Source organism: Eumetopias jubatus, unplaced genomic scaffold (assembly GCF_037043125.1).
Source record: "Eumetopias jubatus isolate StellerSeaLion01/CBP00866 unplaced genomic scaffold, mEumJub1_p1.0 scaffold_17, whole genome shotgun sequence".
Lineage (NCBI taxonomy): Eukaryota > Metazoa > Chordata > Mammalia > Carnivora > Otariidae > Eumetopias > Eumetopias jubatus.
In genome coordinates, this window is record NW_028274823.1 from 77,632,167 (window position 1) to 77,654,739 (window position 22,573).

At 35.5% G+C, this 22,573-nt stretch overlaps 1 protein-coding gene across 1 annotated transcript in view; it reads left to right on the forward strand.

Moving 5' to 3' along the window:
• The window catches only part of RYR2 (ryanodine receptor 2), a 424,890-nt gene that overhangs the window by 40,138 nt on the left and 362,179 nt on the right, over positions 1-22,573 (forward strand). The window contains exons 7-9 of the mRNA XM_028104495.2: positions 4,712-4,786; positions 10,261-10,417; positions 19,871-20,035. Coding sequence (XP_027960296.2) covers positions 4,712-4,786; positions 10,261-10,417; positions 19,871-20,035 — 397 coding nt within the window. The remainder of the gene's footprint in view (positions 1-4,711; positions 4,787-10,260; positions 10,418-19,870; positions 20,036-22,573) is intronic.

Sequence of the window (22,573 nt, forward strand, 5' to 3'; positions counted from 1 at the left end):
TACTCTGAAAAGCTCCTAAGGACGGTACTCTTATTACTATGCTAATGCTCGTTTTTTCTGGGCCTCAGATTCTGAAGATGACCTATCCTGGCTGTCAAAATGCCTGCTTTTTACTGAAAAATAAGTGGTTCAACAATTGAGATTAGACTTAAGTTGTATTTTATAAACTGAAAATGCAAAAGTAGCTCACCACTTTTATTTCAGTGGACAACATTATAATACCTCTGAGAAGTGGAGTTGATGACATAATAGGGAGAATTTGTATTTATTAAAAGAATAACCTGGAAGGGCCTCTTCAGGCCATTTAATGTGATCAGCCTGAAATAGGAGCTCCTTAATGAAGCATATTATATGAGGAGATAATGTGTTATGTAGGCATAACTTACAGCCTGCAGCCTGGAAGTTTTCAAAGTATTGTTGAATAAGGCACACACTGATGGTTATTAGGTGCGTGTATTTAAAAAAAAAATTGTAGGGGCACCTGGGTGGCTCAGATGGTTAAGCGACTGCCTTCGGCTCAGGTCATGATCCCGGGGTCCTGGGATCGAGCCCCGCATCGGGCTCCCTGCTCCGCGGGAAGCCTGCTTCTCCCTCTCCCTCTCCCCCTGCTGTGTTCCCTCTCTCGCTGTGTCTCTCTCTGCCAAATAAATAAAATCTTTAAAAAAAAAATAGTGAAATTACAGTGACTTTGAGTTTTTCTGATTTATGAGGTGGAAAATTCTTTGGAAACAAAAAATTCTGCTACAAATGGTATCAATGGCCAGTTAACTTCACACAGCTTTTTCTTATTAGCGGTAACGTTGTCGTGGTTCATGGCCAAAACAGTCTGTGAACAGAGAGCGGCATAGTACCTTGTGTTTCATACCCAGTTGACCTTCCCTTAAATTTTGACGTCATTGCCACTGTTTGCCCTGAAATCTCCTGGGATGCTGACCTCCAAAGGTGCTACTGCTCTGAGTCTGCTCAATTTCTTCGAGAATCTTTCTTAGTCTTCCTGTTGGCACGAGCACTTGCTATGATGATGATCATTTAGTTGTATGGGTTTAAATAGGGTCTCTAATGCCATTTGGTAAATTTGTGGGTCTTTAAAACAGTTGTTTTCCTGGATTCTGATTGGATACTTGAGACACCTTGGAAGGAAAAGGGATGATCCCCTCAGAGAACAGGTGTATCTGTCCAGGTGGACCGATTTCTAAATAAGTTTAAATGTCCTTAGTGTCATTTATGATGGACTGATGCTTACTGTATTTAGGATCTTGATATTGGGAGGCCAATTTTCAGTCTGAAATCACCTATGAATACTTGATTAGACAACCAATAACATGCCATGTATTTATAGGGGGAGACTATAATAGGAAAGATTTCCCCAGTCGGCAACAAAGAATTGTTAAGTCATCAGATTTCCTGCACTGCCAGTGAAACACTTAAGAAAATAAAAAGAAATAATTAAAGGCAGGAAGTCCCTTCAGGAGGCAAATATTCAGGAAGCCAACCAGATAAAGCTAAAAATATTTCAGGTAGGAAGGAGGATCCAGCTTTCCTTTTGACATTATATTGGTGTTTTAAATATTAGTTTCCCTCTAAGTTAAAATATCATTTAGATTTCTATGTATATAAAAAATGAAAGGTCATTGTTACATTCAACTAATAAAGAAAAAGTAATAAAAAGTATGTATATAATATATACATAAGGTATACGAATATTACATAAACATTATTCATGCTATTTGTATCTTAGAGTCCATTTAATTCAAGCTTAGCTCCTACATAACTTTTATATATTGTACACAAAATGTATATCATTTACAGTCTTGCACTTTACTTACCTTAATATGTCATAGAATCCCTTCCTTTTATTTTCTGTTGGTTTATTTTGGTCTCGTTTAATCTCTTCAGACAACTCTTGAGTTTTGTTTTCATTACTTCTTTAATAATTAAGGGATTTCTAGCCTAAATTTTTCAGTTTACCGGTGAATCCTAGATTTGTTATGAAGTGTTCTTGTCCTCATTACATTCTAGATAGGGTGTGATTTATATTTCCTCTTTGACTCATGAATTATTTACAAGACTTTGTGTTTCCCAAGTTGTTAAGTTATAAAAATCTTTTTAGTATTTATTTCCAAGTGCTATTGGTTATAATTAGAAAATAAGAGTAAATAGCTTTAGTTTCAAAAAATCTGATAAAATTTTCTTTATGGCCATATACAAGGTCTTTATGAAAGGTCCGATTGATTTAAAAATCTATGTATCTATGTATACACACACATATACATCTATATTTTGTCATTTATTTTTAAGTATATACCCAGAGATTCTAATTTAATATGTCTGAGAATTGTGCATTGGAGTTTTTAAAGCTTTCCAGGTGATTCTAATATACAACCAAGGCTAAGAATCACTGCCCTAATAAAATAATGATTCTAGCCCAGTAGTTCTCAGAATATGGACCAGTTGCACCAGGGTCACCTGGGAACTTCTTAGGAATGCAAATTCTTGTGCCTTACTCTAGATCTACTGAATTGGGAACTTGGGGACCCAGCAATAAGTATTTTTAAAAGCCTGCAAGATAATTCTCATACTCGCTAAAGATTGAGAGCCACTGATCTATACCAGTTGCTCAACAGTGGGGTTGGTTTTGTCCCCAAGAAGACATTTGGTAACATCTAGGAACAGTTTTGGTTATCAAAACCGGGAGGTGGTGGTGGAGGAGACAGCTACTGCTGACATTTGGTTGGTTGGGGCCAGGGATTGGGGCACTGGACAGTCCGCCTCAGAAGAATTATCTGCCCCCCAAATACCAGGTAGTGCTGCTGTTTAGAAATTGATCTGCACCATGATTTCCAAACATGACTTTCTTATGACCACCATTTGGAGAGCTTTTAAAAATCCTGACTCCAGATGCAGTTTAATTGGTCGTTGGTTAGAGCATAGCATCACGTTTTAAAAAGCTATCTACATAATTACATCTGCAGCCATGATTGAAAACCACCACTATGGCATTGCTCATCAGTACGTGTAAAACTCTTATAATGGATGGATCAAAGTGATTCTGAACCTACCATTCAATTTTAATATAAAAAGAGAGAAGTAGTCATTATTACCTTCAGATGTGATGTAGCAGGGAGTATAAAACACTAGATCTAGAAATCTAACTACCGTTTTAGAGGTACATGTTAAAAACTACTGTGAGGATGTCATCGGCAAAATCCAGAATGTAGAAACTCTTAAGACAAATGATAGAGATTTTTATCAAGAAAAAATGCCAACAAGGAAAAAAGGGAGAAGTGTTCTTAAGAGAAATTTAAGATACTTAGCCAATTTGTGCATCTTGTTTGGATCTTGGTTTGAAAGAGCAACAGAAAAACAAAACATTTCTGAGAAGATGGAAAATTTGAACATAAAAATACGATATTTCGTAAAAGTGAATTTTATGCGTGTGTATGTATTTTTTTTTTTTTTTTTGGAGTTGTATGTGGAGGGGTAACTAGAGGTTATAGGTAAAACAAGATTGGCCCTGTATTGATCATTGTTGACACTGTGTGCTGGGTATATGGAGATTTATTATAATAATCTCTATACTTTTGTGTATATTGGAAAATTCCACAATAAGAACGATGAGAAGTAGTATCTAAGTATGTGAGAGGAAAAGCAGGTGAGAGGGAATGGTGTTAGAAAAACTGTCAAGACAGTAGGTGTTTCCACAGTGTAAAAAAACCAAACCAAACCAACAACAGTCCATTGGATTTGGGACATGAATGTCATTTGATGGCCTTAGCAAATCTGTTTCATTGGAGAAGTGGGTCTGAAAGGAGGATTGGAATGCACAGAGAAGTGAGAGGGTGATCATGAGGCAGATTAAGGGGTTGAGCAGGAGAGGAGAATATGGTCAAGTGTGTTATGTTTGAGATAGAATGGGGTTATGCGTGTTTGAATGATGAAAGAGATCCAGTAGAGACAGAGACAGTGAGTCTCAGGGAGGAAACAGGTAGTATGTGTAAGCATTGGTTTCCTTAAAACCATCTCAACGGGTTGGCACAGAGTTCAGTTTGGGTAATGTATATAAATTACTTAGCGTTACTTCTACCATATTAACAAATTATCATAATGAGAGCTTTGGAATTTGTGCATGTGTGATGCTCATTTAAAGTTATTTCTCTTCTTGTGTGTGTGACTTTTTTGTTGAGGTTTATATTTTTGGTGATCCTTATACTTTTATCCTTTTGCAGATTGTTATAATAAAGCACTAAACTTAGTTATGTTCTTATGTTTCTTTACAATGTTTTATATATCTAGCACAAAATTTAGAACCACAAATAATTATATGTGTGTATTGAAATAATAAGATATTAAACCATATGTAAACTCATAGCTGAGTACTTTTATGGACATAAGTTAAATAAGCAAAGTGAATTAATTTACTGGGAGAGAGGGAGGGAGGGAGAGCTGGACAGGGGAGAGGCAAAGGGAATGAATGGGAGTGGAGGGAGAAAATGATGAGAGAATGCGTTTAAATTGTTCAGGGCAAATTTACCTTGATCACTGTTACTGTTATTTCTCTTATTTTTATTTCCAGCTATACTGTCTCATGCCACAAAGTATAACTTTATCTAAAGGCCTTCCATTAGTTTTTCTCTTGTAATTGACTTGAGAAAGCAGAGTCCAAGAATGACACATGTTAAAATTGGGCTTTTTTTTCTCTTTTTTTAACCAGAACTGTTCACTATGAAGGTGGTGCTGTATCTGTTCATGCACGTTCCCTGTGGAGACTAGAGACACTAAGAGTTGCGTAAGTAGAATTTGTAAATACAGCTGAGTGCTTCACATGTACTAAATACTTCCAGTGCTGTGGACTTGAGCTTTTATGTGAAAGCTCACACTAATAACCACAGCAAACAAGCAAATGAAACACTGAGAAAGTGGTGGAGTGTTTCTTCTTGCCCTTCTGCCTACCTTTATTTCGCTTTCTTTAGCTTAAATTCACTACGCGGTATGCAGTAATTCTGTATGATCTGCTCCTGTCTTTAGCCTGATTTGTTTTGGTAACATCCTCTCATTCCCGTCTGCGCATCTCCTATCAGAAGGTGCTCCTAGGACAGAGTGACGTAAGGTTTGGAAAGAGGACAAATGGTTTGCAAGCCTTTTAATGCATTTCAGGCCTGACATTGTCTGGGTTTAACAGTCTAAAGGCCCATGTAAAACAGGAAACTTGAACATGAACGAGAGTGCAAGGGTCGTTACTGACAGCCATTCTCCTTATTTACAAACACCTTGATAGCTGAGGAAGAAATGTGGATTGCAATACAAAGTCACTGTGTATATACAAACAAATATATATATTCATATTCTTTTTTTTTTTTTCCTTTTTGGTGGCTTCAAAACTTTGTTCAGAGGTTGACTTTTAGTTCCTATAGATAATGCAATGATGATAAAGGTGTCATTTTGAATTATTTTAAGTAGAATTAAAATATTGGTCAGATTTTTTTTGTTGGTTGGAAGGCTCGTTCCTTTGCCTACAAAGCAATAAGTTTTCGGTGTATTTGTTCCCAATTACATTACACTTTTAGGAAATTATTGATTTAAGGTTATAGTTTCCATGAATGGCTGTAGGGAACTATCTTATATAGAATAGCTAGCTTTGTAAGGCCTACTGTTTTGAGATTATTGCTTATCTAAGGATGATTAAAATAATTTAGTGGTCTTCAGTTGTTTTGGCTTAGATATCCCACACATCAGTTTTGAAAAAATTTGAAAGATGTCCTTGAGCATTGTAAGGTTTGAAATGCACATTTTTCATTGCTGTTTTTTTTTTTTTTCATTATCAGTTTAAATAGATGCATAGAATATAACTTATGGTGTATTAAAGGTAGTGATATTTTAGAATGAAATGAGCATACCACTCTTTTAAAAGTATCTCATTGACTCTAAATACTGCTATGATTTAATACCCATCTTTGTTTATTTAAAAATACTTGAACATAGTCTTCCTTAACAGTAAATTATTTTTTAATTCTATTGTGTTAGTTTATGTACTCTCTTTCTCATTGTCATGATACTTGTTACTCTGCCATGACAGAGTTCTTTATCCCAAATGGTATTTTTTTGTGATTGAAAGACTTTTTTTGCTTACTCTAGCATATACCTATGCAACAAAAATATGTATGTAAAATATTTTTATATTTCTCATGATAGTCTGTAACTTTAAAAAAGTTCTATATTAACCCCATTAATTATTAGTTAGCTGATAATAAATTCTTCCATGTAAATACATAGTTGATGAAATCACCTAAATATTAAAACTTTTGGTAAGCATTGAAATTTAAAAGTAAAATTTTGCTGGAAATGCATCACTGAAGATGGAAAAAGAAGTGGCGGCCTCATAAAGCAAAGGAAGGAGATCTCAAAGCTTTCATGTGCTTCATAAAGGATTCAGAGAATTGAGGGAAAGAAAGGGATTTTAAAGACCTACCCGTATTTCCTTTACCTTGTGTTTTATAAAAATGACAGCTTAATTAGAGAAATGAAATAGTCAATAAAAGTGAAGTTTAGACAGATGTTGCTGCCGTTAGAAAACAGACTCCAGAGGTGTTTTCAAATTTGTAGATATCCCTCCCCTTCGTGATTGTGTGCTTAGAGAAATGGGTTTGTTTGTTTGTTTGTTTGTTTTGAGCAAAGGAGGCCCTAAATCTCTCTCATTTTGTAGATTAAAAAACCGGAAGGTTACGAACTCCTGAAAACCAGGCAGGGCTTCCTTTTAATTGCCTGTTGTCAACGTTGTTTTTGATGAACTGTAATAACATAAATCCAGATCATCCTGCGCATCCTTGCATTATGTGGTCTTGATTCTTCTTCTCGACTGTTGCCTAATGTTTGAAGTTTGACATGGGAAATGTGGGGTCTGTTTTAACTTGAATGGGGGTGACAGAGAATATAGAAAGAGCCTGATCTCCGGGTCAGCCAGAGGTGAAAGTGGGCATGTCTGCCGATTGCCTCAGAATCCAAATGACAGCAAGAAAAAAGGAATTGACAACAATAGCAGAGCAGGTAGTTTTTCAAAGCCATTTAAAAAATGAAAGAGAGATGTTTCTGTTGGACCCTGACCTTGATTTACACCATTTCATCTTCCAGTCTATGGCAGAAAAGCAGGCGGTTCACTTGTAATGAATGTAATTATGTTAAGTGTTTTTTCAGGTTCAAGTTCTATTGAATTTTTGAACTACTTTGACTTCATTGTAAAGGTACACATTAGATTGCATTGAGTTTACATGCCTTCTTATATGCATTGGCCGCGTAAATACTCATTTTTTCTTTGTACTTAGAAAATGATAGTCAAAGATTCCGTTTATGTTTACAACAGAATTTTATACCCAAAGGGCAATACTTATACTATAATATTTGGGATATTCTTTTTTATTTCCTCCAACCAGGTCTCAAACTATATATTTGATATAATTTATGCAGCCTAGTAATTATATATTTTATATTGCATACTCCTGCAAATAAAATTAATGTTGTCAAAAATTTTTCAGTATCATGAACATTTTAATAAGGTAAGTTTTAACCTTGGGAGCTAAACATAATAGAAAACACATGCCTGTATTATACCCCAATGTAAAGCTGTAAGAACATATTAAGTACAATATAGTAGGAATGCTCATTGCAATTAAAAATATGCATTAAGTATACTTCAGATTCCATTTTGTTATATGTTACAAAGAACCCACAAAATCAAAGGTGGATGTATCATGAAGAGTGACCAAATACTTCCTGTTTCTTTGAGGTCATTTCAAGTGAATATAGGTAATACATAGGGAACAGTTTTCTGTTATGTCACCATGGAAATTGCATTGTATCACTATGTTACTATTACTGGTTTTGGTTTTTACTAAATATTTGCTGCCCTCTGATTCTCCTGGGCTTGTTCTCTTTTCTTCTGGGCCATGGGCATTAGAGGCCAGCTAATTTGAATGGCTGTATGCTAAAGAAAATGTGCTTAGACTTTACAGTGTTTTGCTGATAATTGGCCAAATTCATTTCCATTTCTAACATAATCCTGTTGGTGACCTGAAAGGAGTACTTATAAATATGCGCCCCTATTAAGTAGATTTGTACACAGTATCCAGAATACCCTCTAAAAAATCTAGTGCAAAGCATTACATGGTCCAAATTTGGAACTATTTTGAAAACGAAGTTGTTTTTTATGATTAGGATGAGTCATTACTTAGGAAAAAACATTTAGATGGTTTTCAAATAACGAAAGTGAATATTAAAAATAATTGTGTTTCTCATAGCATCTGCAAAGAATACACTTATTTTTTTATTGTTATGTTAACCACCATACATTACATCATTAGTTTTTGATGTAGTGTTCCATGATTCATTGTTTGTGCATAACACCCAGTGCTCCACGCAGAACATGAAGAATACACTTATTTAATAAGAGGGGAATAAACAAAGCTTGTTTATTTACTAGACTAGAAATGATTTAATATTATCTTCTTGGTAAACTTTAATTTCATTTTTAACAATACTGTGCTATTAGTAGGGTTTATTGGTACACGGTTATTACTTTACTGGGGAGACTTGTCCAAATTAATTGCCTTTATAAACAAATCCATGTAATAATCTTATCACAGTAGTATTCTGTTAGTTTTCCCTGCTAATACTCAAAGTGAAAAATCCAAGTTAGGAAATCAGCATAAAATGACTTACAGTTTACTAAGATTGGTAAATTTGAAAAAAGTATTCTCAATTTGTAGAATACAAAAGACCCTATATTTTTTGATGACATTTTTGATCACCTTATATTAAAACAAGCTTCTTAGGGGTCCCTGGGGGGCTCAGTCTTTAAGCGTCTGCCTTCGGCTCAGGTCGTGATCCCAGGGTCCTGGGATCGAACTCCGCATCGGGCTCCCTGCTCAGTGGGGAGCCTGCTTCTCCCTCTCCCACTCCCCCTGCTTGTGTTCCCTCTCTCGCTGTGTCTCTCTCTGTCAAATAAATAAAATCTTAAAAACAAGACAAAACAAGATTATTAATTAAATCATGGTAAAATTTTCCATATTTTCATTTTTTGTCTGAGTCATTAATGATAAAACCTTCCACTGTAATTGTTTTTATAAGTAATTATCTTTTTCTTTTGCCTCATTTTCTCTTTTCCATTGCCCTGTGAAGCTTCATGACATATGTTCTTTTTAGAGTATGTTTTTTTCTCTTTATAAAATACCTGACTATATCCCCTTTATGCTTTTTGCCTTAAATTCTAATTTGTTTAATATCAACTTTACCATCACTATTTCCTTTTGAATTTATATGCAGGGTAAATCTTTTTCATTCATTTATTTTTATTTCTTGAAAAAATTATTTGATTTTCAGCATATTTTTATCAGTGATAAGAGGCCATCCTTGTTTTGCACATAACCGTTTTAAAGGTGTGCATATCATGTTGTTTTCCTTCCGTACCGTAGTGAGCACAAGGTTCAGATACATGCGACCTTCATTTAACACAGCACTGCGCAAAACAAGGATGGTCTGTATCTTGATTTTTCTTCTCTACCCTATCTAAAAGTCATTTTAAAAAGCAGATTTTAATGATCATAACTTTGCTTTTTATCTTTTTTCTGCAACCTTAGTTTGTGTGCTCTTTATTGCATTTTATTTTTTTCCTTTTTTCCCCTCTTGACCTTTTTAGAATTCTCATATTCTTGGTTTGTCTTTTTTGTTGATCAGTTTTTAATGATATAGTTCCACATTATTAAAATTCAATGCATAGGAATAGGTTTCAAGTTAATATATACTTTATATATATGAGTTCCAGTTAATCATAATTAGGCATTGACTGAATTACCACTATTTTCCAAGTCTGCAAATCCAACAGAAGTTTTTAGTAAATTCGAAAGTATTCTTGAAACTTAAAATTTCCATATCTGTGACTAGATTAGATGTTAACTTGGGCCACAGTCCTTGGTCATTTTTGCATGGGGTAGTAAATAGCGTGGATGGCATTATAGTTAAAGTCAAAGTCTTTGTGTTAAATTTTGCTACTATTAGCTGTGTAACATTGACTTTTACTTAATCTTATACTGGATCACCATTTTGTTGTTTGTGGAGTGAAATTCATACCACCAACATTACAAGGTTTTTGAGAAACATTAAATAAGACAATATATGCTAAGCAAAGTTCATTGTCCCAGCACATATATTTTAATTGCTTTTTCTCCTGTGGTTGTGGATGCTATTGGATTAAGTCTTAACTGTATTTGTTAGGTGGAGTGGAAGCCACATAAGATGGGGCCAGCCTTTCCGACTACGCCATGTCACAACAGGAAAATACTTGAGTCTCATGGAAGACAAAAGCCTTCTACTCATGGACAAAGAAAAAGCTGATGTAAAATCAACTGCATTTACCTTCCGATCTTCCAAGGTAAGACAGAAAATATATTTTTGGATTATCTGTAATTATGTCCCCACCTGTAATTATGTCCCCATTTCTTTTGATGTTAAAATGCAAAGAGAAAGGATGTGAGTATCATTTCTCTTTGCATTTTTTTTACATGTATTTCTAAATTTCCAGTTTCTCTTCCATCCCTTCCTTTCCAGTAAAACTCATTTCCTAAACCACTAAAACTGCCCAGGTGTCTCAACTGGTTTATAGCTCTTTGGTTGTTTACATATAACACATGCATCTAGCTTGTTTCTGTTTTACTTAAGCTTTGACAAGGGCACTTAGCACAAACCTGTAACAATACGTTGGTAAAGCATGTCAGAACCTCAGAGGCACATTTACACATCTCTTACATGCAGAGCTTTTTTCTTAGGTCTTTTGAATCATTTGTAGGGGGAAAAATCCTCTAAGAAAACTCTTTAGATCTCTGATAAAAATTCCTCTGAACCAGATGATGAGTAGAATAGGAAAAAACACATATGCATCAAGGTCAAGTTGGAATGCTGGTGCTCCAGCACAGCTGGTCCCCTCAGTACATCATGCATGGTCGCCAACATACCAACCGCATAATGCAATGGATTCCCACTCAGGCTTCAGCAAAATAACAAATGTCCTCAACAGTGAGGTATCTCTGGAATAGTTGAAAATCACATGTTGAGTTGACAGATGCCAAGCATCTATTGTATTCATTTTTATCGTAATTATATACTTGTGTCCTTAAGCTAATGAGGAATGTGAAATTTGAGCATAATGGTAGGAATGAGGCTGGATTACTGATTAGCTTTTGTTGCAGAGATGGAAAACCTGATGTCCCTGTTATAGCTAAAGGGAAGTTTGGGTGAGTCCAGAAGTAAATGTGAGAAGACAGTAGTAGCCTGAGCACACATCCCTAGTGCCATTCTGTTAGTTGTCCTGCTTTGCCGTATACAGAGTGGTGGAAGATGCTCCAGACTCTGGAGGTGCCCAGAGATCTCCGGGAGACACAGCAGTGTAGATCCCTATTCTGTATGGTGAGAATAGAGAGGTGAAGCTGGTAAACCCCAATGTACGATCTCAGACAGGATTCACATATGTATATTTGTTGTGTGGACCCATAGACGGCTCTGAATGCTCTATTTCATGGACCTCTGGTGGGCAGTTGCTCTTTATCTCTGTAGATGGAAAGCACAGTTGGTCTTGCTGTGAATGAGCTTAGTGTTCCTTCTTAATGAACTATTCAGTTTCTCTAAAGTTAATCTCCTATTAAATCACTCTAATATGCAAGTAGTTAATAATTCACTGTCCTATACTCCACTTTTTAAATTCACCATGACAATTGTATATGATAACATGGTTGAGAGTAGTGAAGGTAGAGGTGAAAGCCAGGAAAATACTTTGTTTCTAGAATCACAGAATTTTCATTTTAAAATCACTGGCAAATTAGGTAATAAAGTTTTTTCTTATAATATAAAAATAGTAACCATTATTTCTTTCTAAAATTACTTCTTTATTATGTATAATAGTCACAGAAAATTTTTAAAGGGGATAAAGAAGTGTAGTAAGGGGAAAATTATATTCCCTTACAAACAGTTGTGTGTATGAGTGTATATTTCAGTTATTAGTAAATACATACATATTTTTATATTTAAGCTAATTAAAATTGAAATCTATTTGATGAAAATTATTTTCTGCAGTTACATCATAAAGAAGCATTGAACTTAGAACCAACTAAAACAGATTAAGATAGTCTTTAATTATAGATGAAATTATATATTTTTAAAACAAAATACTGTTTTTAAGATTTTAGAGAATATAGTATAAATAGATTCTCTCATTACATTTGATCATGGCCCTGGTCTTTGAAATAAATATAGGGTTCACTTAAAGGTGTGTATATATATATATATTTTTTTTTTCACTTAAAGGTATATTTGTTGCTTTTTTTTCCTTTAGTGCTATTGACAGGTTAAAAATGCCTGTCATATCTTTATATATTTTTATTATACTATTTCCAATAAAAATAATGAGTACTTCGATTTCTGGAAGGCAAAGACTTTTTTATACATTCTGAGTACACAATTAATGACGATTGATGTACTACTGTGTTGCAAATCAACTATTCATTATTGATGAAAAATTGAACTTTTCCAGATCGGTTGAAAATATCAACTTTTATCTTGGATTTAGGGTATGGTTTTGGAAATTCTGAAGTAAAAACCATCTCTCATGATCCTTTGTACTTGCATTAGCAGTCACTTACCTGTAACTGTTGAAACCACTTTAAAATTTAGCAAACCATTAGGATTATTCTTAAAAGTATAAGTGAAAGTGGCTTTAAAAAACTATTCTGGTTAATATAAGGAGGAATTTTTTTTTGATTGTCATCGGGATGTCTTTGACACTAATGTGAGCACTCAGGACCCAATCTCAAATTCATGATTTGACAGAAGACTCAACAATTGTTGGTGAGTACATATTTTCAGAATACACTGAATAAAGTGGAAAATAGTTCATAATATAACCTATGTTCTCTTTTTTCCAGCTTTATTGAGATAAAATTGACATGTAACATTGTGTAAGTTTAAGGTATACAACGTGATGATTTGACACATGTGTATATTGCAAAGTGATTATGTTGGTCTTCTTTAGAGACAGCATTTTACATAATGAAGAATTCAATTGGATTCATGTAGATTTTCTTAGACCAAGTGTTCTTCAGTTTCTCTACCTGCTAAAACTTGAACCATCACTTTCCAGTGTGTTGAAATGTCAGTTTTAATCATTGGTAGGTCTTGCCAATTACAAATGTATTGTACTTCCCCCAAGATGTAATTTGTCTTTAGCTTAATATGCCACTAAAATATTCCCCTGTAGGTGATATTTCTCCAGTTTTCTTTTTCCCCACACACCCTGAACAACAACCTTTTGCTACTGAAATTATGGAAAACCTACCTCAAATAAGACTGCCGTCGAGATGACAAGGGTTATGGATCACAAGGCAGAAATAGAAAGAACAAAACATTTCAGGACATAGTTTTTAGTATGTCATTTTTATTTGGGATTTTTAAAATTTTTGGTTCAAAAAATGTTTAAGATGTTTTAAAATATCCACACACAATGAAAATAAGTATAACAACTAAGTTTATTATATGCCAAGTAATGTGCTAAGCACCTTACCTGCGTTATCTTATTTAATCCTAGATCAAGCCTATGAAGCTTAGATAATATTTTTAATCTTCATTATGCAGATGAGAAACTGGCTTGGATGAATTATGTGGCAGTTTCAGACTCTGGACGTAAATAGTAAAACTAAAGCCCTCTTGAATAAGAAAATTAAAGATTTAATAATAATGATAATGTCAGGTAGAAAAGATACATTGCTCACCTGTGATCATCTGTTATGGTTGTTTAGTGATTGATTAAATATCTGAAAAAATAAAAGCAGAGTGGAGAATTTGTTTTTTTCTTATCAAAATAGTTATACAAAGTCATCGATGGAGATAGATTTTGCATTTAATCAGGATTAAATTCAAAATACATTTTTTCAGTCACCCTTTTTCAAGGGGTGTTGATGGCATAATAGAAAATAATGCCAATTATGGTTTCATAGAAGATACAGAAATTCAGTTAGAGTTGTTATGCTGATCCTTTTTAGTGGCAGTCAGCCCGAGAATGAGCTCACTGAAACCGTCTATGGTTAAGATGAGGTGTATCAGTCAAAGTTCAACCAGAGAAGCAGAGCCAGCATGAGATATGTGTATAATAAGGGATTTTTATTACGAGAATTTGCCTTATGAGATTGTGAGGGCTGGTTAAGTAAGCCTGGAGTCCATCCTGCAAGTGGCCGGAAAGGAAGATCGTGATTAGGGTGGAACCCCATGGGTACTAGCTGCTTGGCGTCTTTGAGTTCAGGGAAAGCCTAAGTCCTCCTTAAAGGGCTCACCTGATTAACTGTCACTCATCCAGGGTATTTGCTCCCTGTCAACTGAAAGGGACCTTGAGTACATCTGCAGGATCTTTCCACCTTTGCCATGTAATGTAATCTGACCATGAGTGCTCTCCCATCATGTTCGTTGGCCCAACCCACACTCAGGGGGCGGAGATTACACAGGATATCAGAGAGCTTTTCCTAAGGTGCTGTGATCTTGTTTTCCTGCTGCTCAAAGACCCTTCCAGAACAAGAAATTTTCTAAAGCCCTTCTCTCCACAAACCCACCCACCAGAGTGTTTCCTCACGAGATTTCTGAACACCAGCGATAAAAAATAGCTGTGTCTTTTTTATAACCCTGCTTTGGATGGGCAAAGCTTGGCCTGGTCTCTCTGTTCCAGTAATTTCTCTGACCCTCTTGCGTTTTTAGACTCCGAGTTTTCAGTGACTATTTTATGTTTAAGTGTGACACCATAAAGAAGCCAAAAAATTTTTGACCTTTTAATTTTCCTAACTTTAACCATTGTTTGTCTTAAGGAAAACCAACCATGACAAAAACAAACATGCCATCCTTGAAGGATAAAGCCTTTTTTTTCCCCCCTTCCTGTCAGCCACCTGTTGGAATAATTTAGAAGGATTTAAGGATGATTTCAATTAATGCTAGAAGAATCTGTCTGAACTACCTTGTCCATATAACAAGAACATAATCCTACCTAACTAATTTAAAAATCTTAATGAGCCTTGGGGTGCCTGGGTAGCTCAATTGGTTAAGTGTCCAACTCTTGATTTAGGATCAGGTCATGATCTTGGGGTCATGAGATCGAGCCGCACGCGGCCCGCATGGGCTCCATGCTGGGTGTGGAGCCTGCTTACGATTCTCCTTCTCCTTCTGCCCTTGCCCTCCTCTAAAAAGACCTTGATGAGCTTCATTTGGTATATCTAATGCCTGTGTATCACTTCATATGGACAGTTGTCAGAAACAGTTTTGGCTTTATGAGCCAGTTTGGTATGCCCAATGCCAAAATGTTACTTAATATTTTTCATACTGATCTTTTCTAATTCTAGAACCATTTTCTTATAAGATTTTATTTATTTATGTGACAGAGAGATAGAGAGCACAAATAGGCAGAGAGGCAGGCAGAGGGAGAAGAAGGCTCCCCGCTGAGCAGGGAGCCCGATGCAGAACTCCATCATCCCAGGACCCTGGGATTATGACCTGAGCCAAAGGCAGCCACTTAACCGACTGAGCCACCCAGGCGCCCCTAGAACCATTTTGATATTCATTAGGAAATTAGATTTTTCTAAGCATTCATAAGTGGAATTATTTGAATGTTAGGATTGGGAGTAGTTTATAAGTATATTTTCTGTGGGAAATCTGATGGGGTATGTGATTTTCTTCCAAAAATGTATTCATTTAATAAATCTTTATTGAGAATCTGGTATTTGCAGGCACCATTCTGCTCCTGGGGATATGGGCCATTGAGGTGAAGGAACCAGACATATGATTCCTGCCCTTGAAAAACTAAGTAATAGTCAAGTGGGAAAGAAGGCAGTTGAGAAGCAATTTCAGTAAAATGCCAGCATTTCGCTCATAGTTGTAGTATCAGCATGCTGTGGTTGTCCATGAAGCAAAAGAGAAAATGTCTATCCAAACAATCATCTAATAGTAAAAATAGAAGTCTTTTCAGTAACTCTAGACTGTGTCAAAAAGAGTTGTTTCTTTTTGAGCATTTTTATGGTTCTCAAATCTCAAGATTATTCTTCTAGGATGGACAATTAGATAATTCAAAAATTTATGGATGTTAGTGAATACCAAGATGATAGTGAGGATCTAAACCTTTCCTAAGTTAAATGAAGGAGGTATGGGAATTAAATCTTATGTAGTCTTTTGAGGAAAGTTTCCACTTAATGGCAAAGTGCCTATTATGTCAGAGTGCTATTAAAAGCAAGCTGATCTTGGGGGGTGCCTGCTTGGTACAGCTGGTTAAGTGCCCGACTCTTGGTTTTGGCTCAGGTCATGATCTCAGGGTCTTGGGATCAAGCCCCACATTGGGCTCCACATTCAGGGTGGAGTCTGTTTGGGACCCTCTCTCCTTCTCCCTCTCCCTCTGCACCCTCCCCCCCCCCGCCATGCACATGCGTGCATTCTCTCTCAAATAAATCTTAAAAAAAGAAAAGAAAAGGCAGCCTGATATTGAGATTGGAAAATTTCTATTGATCTACTTTCAACTTCATTGACCCCTTAGCCTGTAATTCCAAGCTGATGTTAAGCTGATTCAATTAATTTTGTATTTCAATTATTGTTTCCATTTTGCTAATACATTTCATTTTATATAGTTTCTATTTCTCAACTGAGATTCCCATCAGTTTATTCATTATGCATATGTTTTCCCTTATGTCCTTAAATGTATTTTATATTTATAATGGTTGCTAATTGTAAGGGCTATCTCTGCATCATTTCTATTACCTGTTACTATTTTTTCTTTGGTATGGGTCACATTTGATTCTGTTTTCTTAATTTAGTGTAGATCACCTTTTGTTGTTTTTTTATATCTACTTATTTTGACAGTATACCCTGGATATTAGAAATGATAGGTTATAGAGCTCTTAATTTTGTTAAGGGTTTTTGGTTTTTTTGTTTTTTTGTTTTGTTTTGTTTGTTTTTTTCTGAAGAATGATTTTAGTTTCAGCAAGCAGTTAACCCTGTTGGACTGAATCTCCAGTTTTGTTCTCTCTTTTGCAGTGGGCAGTGGCTTGTATTTCTGCTCACTCATTTCAGCTTTCATCTGCTGGCATTCTGTGGGGCATAGTTTAGCAGTCAGCAAGAATTTGGGTGAATTTTATAAGCAGACTTTGCAGATACTTTTTTGGTCCAGGATTTAGCTCATCTAATTTTCCGGCTGCTTGTGAGCCCTAAAGTGTATTCTCTGATATCTCAAGCCAGTATAGCAGCAGATTTCTTCTGCCTGATCTGCAGGCAGATTGGGCACGGCACATGCCCCACAGCAAAAGGCAGCTTTTAAAAAAATCACCTGGGTACTCTTCCTCCAGAGAGAAAAATACTCTCCAGTTTCTCCCTGCTTTTGGTCCCTCTCAAGCATCTTCAGACAGATCCTGGAAAGTATTTTTTTTTCTAAATTTCATAATTGTTATCTATGGGAGGATTAGTCCAACTTAACTGCTCTGTCATTTCCTAAAGCCAGAGTAAAACAAAAACAGAAACAAAAGAATAAAAAAAAATGAAAAAAAGAATAAAAAAGTGATGCCAAAACCAAAAGCTGCTAATTTTGATACAGTGTAGCTAATACAGAGTATTAGTAAAATTATTATTTGCCTAATCTGGACACTGTATTTCTAGTAATATAGGCTAATTTTATGTTAGAGGCTTTTAGGAGTTGTCACATTCTTGACTCATGCTTATGCGTATAGTTGTTCAAAGCATCTAGATTATTCTCACCTGAATTTCTCCTTCTCTTAAACCTAACTTACAGAAAATGACAGGAAATAAAAAAAGGAAAGAACATGAATGGCCTTTGTTCTTTTACACAGCAAATAATCACACTTTACTTTTTTCTAATGTTACTTTAGCAGTTTTTCCCTCAGCTGAGGATCAGAGATAGTTACTACAACAGTCTTCGTGAAATGTCATGATTAAAACTTTTTTTTTTAAAGATTTTATTTATTTATTTGAGACAGAGAGAATGAGAGAGAGAGAGCACATGAGAGGGGGGAGGGTCAGAGGGAGAAGCAGACTCCCCGCTGAGCGGGGAGCCCGATGCGGGACTCGATCCAGGGACTCCAGGATCATGACCTGAGCCGAAGCCAGTCGCTTAACCAACTGAGCCACCCAGGCGCCCCATGATTAAAACTTCTAACCCAGAGAGTGATGTGAACTACTTAATAAAAACCGGACAAAGCATAACTTTACAATTAGTAATTGTGACTTCTCAAAACACAGTCCACAGTCTGTAAATAGACCACCAACTAATTCCCTTGGATAAAAGAAAAACAAAAAGTTAGAATGTTAGAAGCTCATTGTTTTATTCTGAGGAGATAATTACATTGTTATTTTTTCCCCTAGAATTTAATGTTCCCATTGATAGGTTTGGTGTAAGTGGATTAGTAGTTTATCTTCTTTGATAGAATGAAGTTGGAATGGCTTAATTATCTGTTTTATTGCAGATTCTTAGAATCTGCAATGATGGTTAAATCAACTTATAATTGTATTCATTTTCTTATATGACCTTGACTTACTGTATTAAGAATTTCAATTCATTTTAATTTTCAAATGTTGGAGTGTTGGTAATCATTTGAGTTGTTAGTACAATGTGCAAATGACATGAACAAAATCTATCAAAATGTTTTACTTGAATCTTTCCTTTTTGTATAACAGCTGTAAAGTTTACTGCAACCTAATCTCAAAAACATTTGTGTTAACTATTAGTAATTTCCAACTAATTGTGTAACTATTACTCCAAACTAATCTTCAAAAACATTTGTGTAACTGTTACGAAAGCCAAACAAGGAAAGGCACAGATGAAATTTAAAGTAAATTTAACTACATAAGGAGGTACATGCAACCAAAAGAACATGAGTTTTTTTTTTTTTTTTTTGGCTGTTATTTTAAGGACTGTGTAGAACTTGAAGACATCATGTGTGCCTGAAGACCAGAATTAAGTGTGGGAGGGAAAACCGAAAGAGCGTGTTGAAGGAGGAAACATTTAAATAAGTAGGAACTTGTGTATTTAGTGTCAGAGGATTGCTTGTTTCTTCATAGCACAGGGAGCTTACCCTAGTAGCTCCAAATAGTTCTGTAGAGTCCACATTGGAAGTTGTAGTTGTGGGAACTGAATGATAGCTTTGATCAGTTCAAAAGAAATCATCACTATTACTAACATCCTTAGTAACATCTCCATCAGCATTATCAACACCATTTTCACAGTCAGAATCATTAAAATTCATGTAAATGTTTATTTTATCCCAGGCACTGGGCTGAACACTTTAAGTGCATTATCTCATTTTTTCTGATACTACCGGCAAGATACTTCTGTTAACTTTATTTACAGATGAGAAACCCGAGGCTTAAAAGATTTAGTTAAATTGTCTTAAGGTCACAGAGGTAATCAGTGGCAGAGATTGAACTCAAAACTGGATTTTCTTTTCCCCTAAACCTATGCTCTTAACCACCAATAATGAAAAAAAATCTGGAAAGAATATGAAGCCTAAGCTACTAATTTTAAGATCTCTGGTTTGGAGTTTGCCATAAAGCAATATAAAATTTTATGTTAGGGCCAAAATAATTTTCTACCAGTATGAATAATTCAAGGTTTGTTTATCTTTATAATTTCCCACTTTGATTTTCAGTATCAGTTGAACTGCTGGAATAGAGTAATTGACATTATTATTTTAAAGGATGTCAGACGGCTGAATTTTTCAAGGAACATATTTACAAAAAGGCAAAGTTCTTTCAATATAAACTAGTATTTTTAGGACTTTTGCTTATCTTTTTTTTTTTTTTTTCTTAGGAAAAATTGGATGTAGGGGTGAGAAAAGAAGTCGATGGCATGGGGACATCTGAAATAAAATATGGAGACTCAGTATGTTACATACAACATATAAATACAGGCCTGTGGCTTACTTACCAGTCTGTGGATGTGAAATCAGTGAGAATGGGATCCATACAACGTAAGGTAAGATTATGTAAAAACGCAATTTATAGCCGCCATTTTGTATGACAAAAATACACAAACGCCAAACGACAAGACTTTGAGCTACCTGCTAAACATGCAAAAAGGTCAAATCCCACCATAATAATCTCTCTGGTTTTTGTGAGGTGAGCAATGCTGGATGTTACATCATGGCTTTAAATATTAAGCCAAGAAATATACTCTTTTCCGCATTCTAGCAGTCTGCCTACTTCACTTTGTTCTCCATGCTCCTGCCAGGGTTATGTCTCTACAATGCAGGAGAGCTCATGCTCTCTACCTAATTAATTACTTTAAATTTAAAGGCTTATACTTGATGAAGTTATTAGAAGATTTTTGTGCATGTTTGGGAGCTTAGGTATGTGAATGTACTTTTCTAATGCTAAATGCCATCAATTCTAAAATCAAGTATTTTCACTAATAATTTGGTATCAAAATCAAGATATTCTGTAAGTATAAAAAATAAATATATAAGTATAAAAATTACACTGGATTTTGAAGGCAAAGAGCAACAAAAAGAGAATGTTAAATACTTCATTAATAACTTTATTCTTTTTATTGGTTGAAATAATATTTTGGATATATGAGGGTAAATCAAATATATAATTAAAATTTTTACCTTTTTTCAAAAAAAACTTTTTTTGATGTGTGCTCTAGAAAATTTAAATTTACATATTTTAGAAACACTTTCTGCCACCCCTTCTCGCCCACCCCATGCTTCCTTCCAGTTACTACCACCCCGAAAGATAAATACTATCATTGCTTGTGATACTGGGGATGAGATTTGTGCAGGACTTTTTATTCCATTTTATGGATGGTGATTTTATTGGGGGGAGGAGCAGGGAGAGAGAATCCCAAGCAGACTCCCAACTGCGTGCAGAGCCTGATGCAGGGCTCAATCCCAGGACCCCAAGACCGTGACCAGAGCTGAAACCAAGAGTAGGACACTTAACTCACTGAGCCACCCCGGGGCCCTGTCATATTTTTGCAAAGAGAAATAAGTTTTAATCAGAAGATCACTAGAAACTTTGGGTGCCATTTCCCCATTCTCTATACTTAAGTGGTAAATGCAAAAAAAAAAAAAATTATGTATATATATATATATGGCTTAAACAATTGTCTTCAATCTTTTTTTGCCCAAGTACCACTTGAATGGATTTTTAAAACCACACACCGCATGGCATAGTTTCTGTTATAAATTTAAATAGTTGCAAATAAGATGATTTCTGGCTTATTGTAAATAGGAACATTTTAAACCAAACTCTGCATATGTCTTTTAAATATGTTGTATGGGAATTAAATACCAGGAGTCTCCACAATTATTTTTCCTCATTCTGCTGAGTTCAACGAAGACACCAAGCCCTGGAAATTTTATCTTCCGAGTGTACCTCAGAGTAATTCCCTCTGCCCCCTGCTACAGATCTAGTTCAGTCTTTTTCATCCTTTGTGTGCACTATTTCCAGAGTCTCTCAACCAGCGTCTCTGCCTGCCTTCAGTTTTACTTCTCTCCAATCTATTCTGGCTTTATGACCGCCATGTTTGAAATGTGTCATGGCTGAGCTTTACTTCCTGTGGTAATTCCAGTCTTCTTACCATGACAAACCCAATCACCGCTTAATCATTCCTTTCTCTGTCTTCAGTCCATTGCAGTTATGCTAGGGTTCTTAATCACTACTCCACTATCTTATTCCTTAGCCATGGGTCAAAGTCAAAGTGGGACTTAGACTCACCATCATAGGCTAGCATAGAGCTTTTCTTTTAGAAAGCTAAGGGTGTTGAGAAGCTAACTAGTCTTAAGTTAAAGAAAGACTTTATAGGCCATAGAAGAGATAATGTAATAAAATCTCTGCTGCAGACTTATTACCGCTTGGAGAACTATCAAGTATAGTAAATCCTTAGGGGAAGACTTCAGTGTGGTCACAGTGTATGTATGCATGCATACACACACACACACACACACACACACACACACACACACACACACGTATCCCACATCATGTGAATATTCATATTTTGCTGCAGAAATATAAATTTATTGATTGCAGAGTGATGCACGGGCCACACAAGAATATTACAAATAGTATACAGTTTATCTGAAAAGATGTCACCAAGAATTTTTGATTAGCACACGTAGGTCTTTTTAGAACTGAGAGCATTGTACTACCATATCTTTAATGTCTGTTTTCCTTCTGTTGGTTAGTTTCTCAGGAAATGGGTTCATTCCTCTTCTCCATGTCAACCATCTTCTCTTTCTGTCTTCAATTTCTTCCTGTTTTCTAGATCTGGCTTCTCAGTGTGTCCTCCAAATCACTCACTTTGTTGTGTTTGGGTACTTGTCTCCTTAAGTTCTTTCAGTGCCTTTGAAATTTCACTTTTCTTGTAGTATTTCATGATCTCGCCCCCAGTCACTATATGTCAGCTTTCTGTTTTTCATCTATTCTGGTTGCTCATCTTGTGTACTTTCTTACTGTGAATCTTCACTCCTGTTTCACAGAACTTATACCTTCTTGTATCCTGTGGACA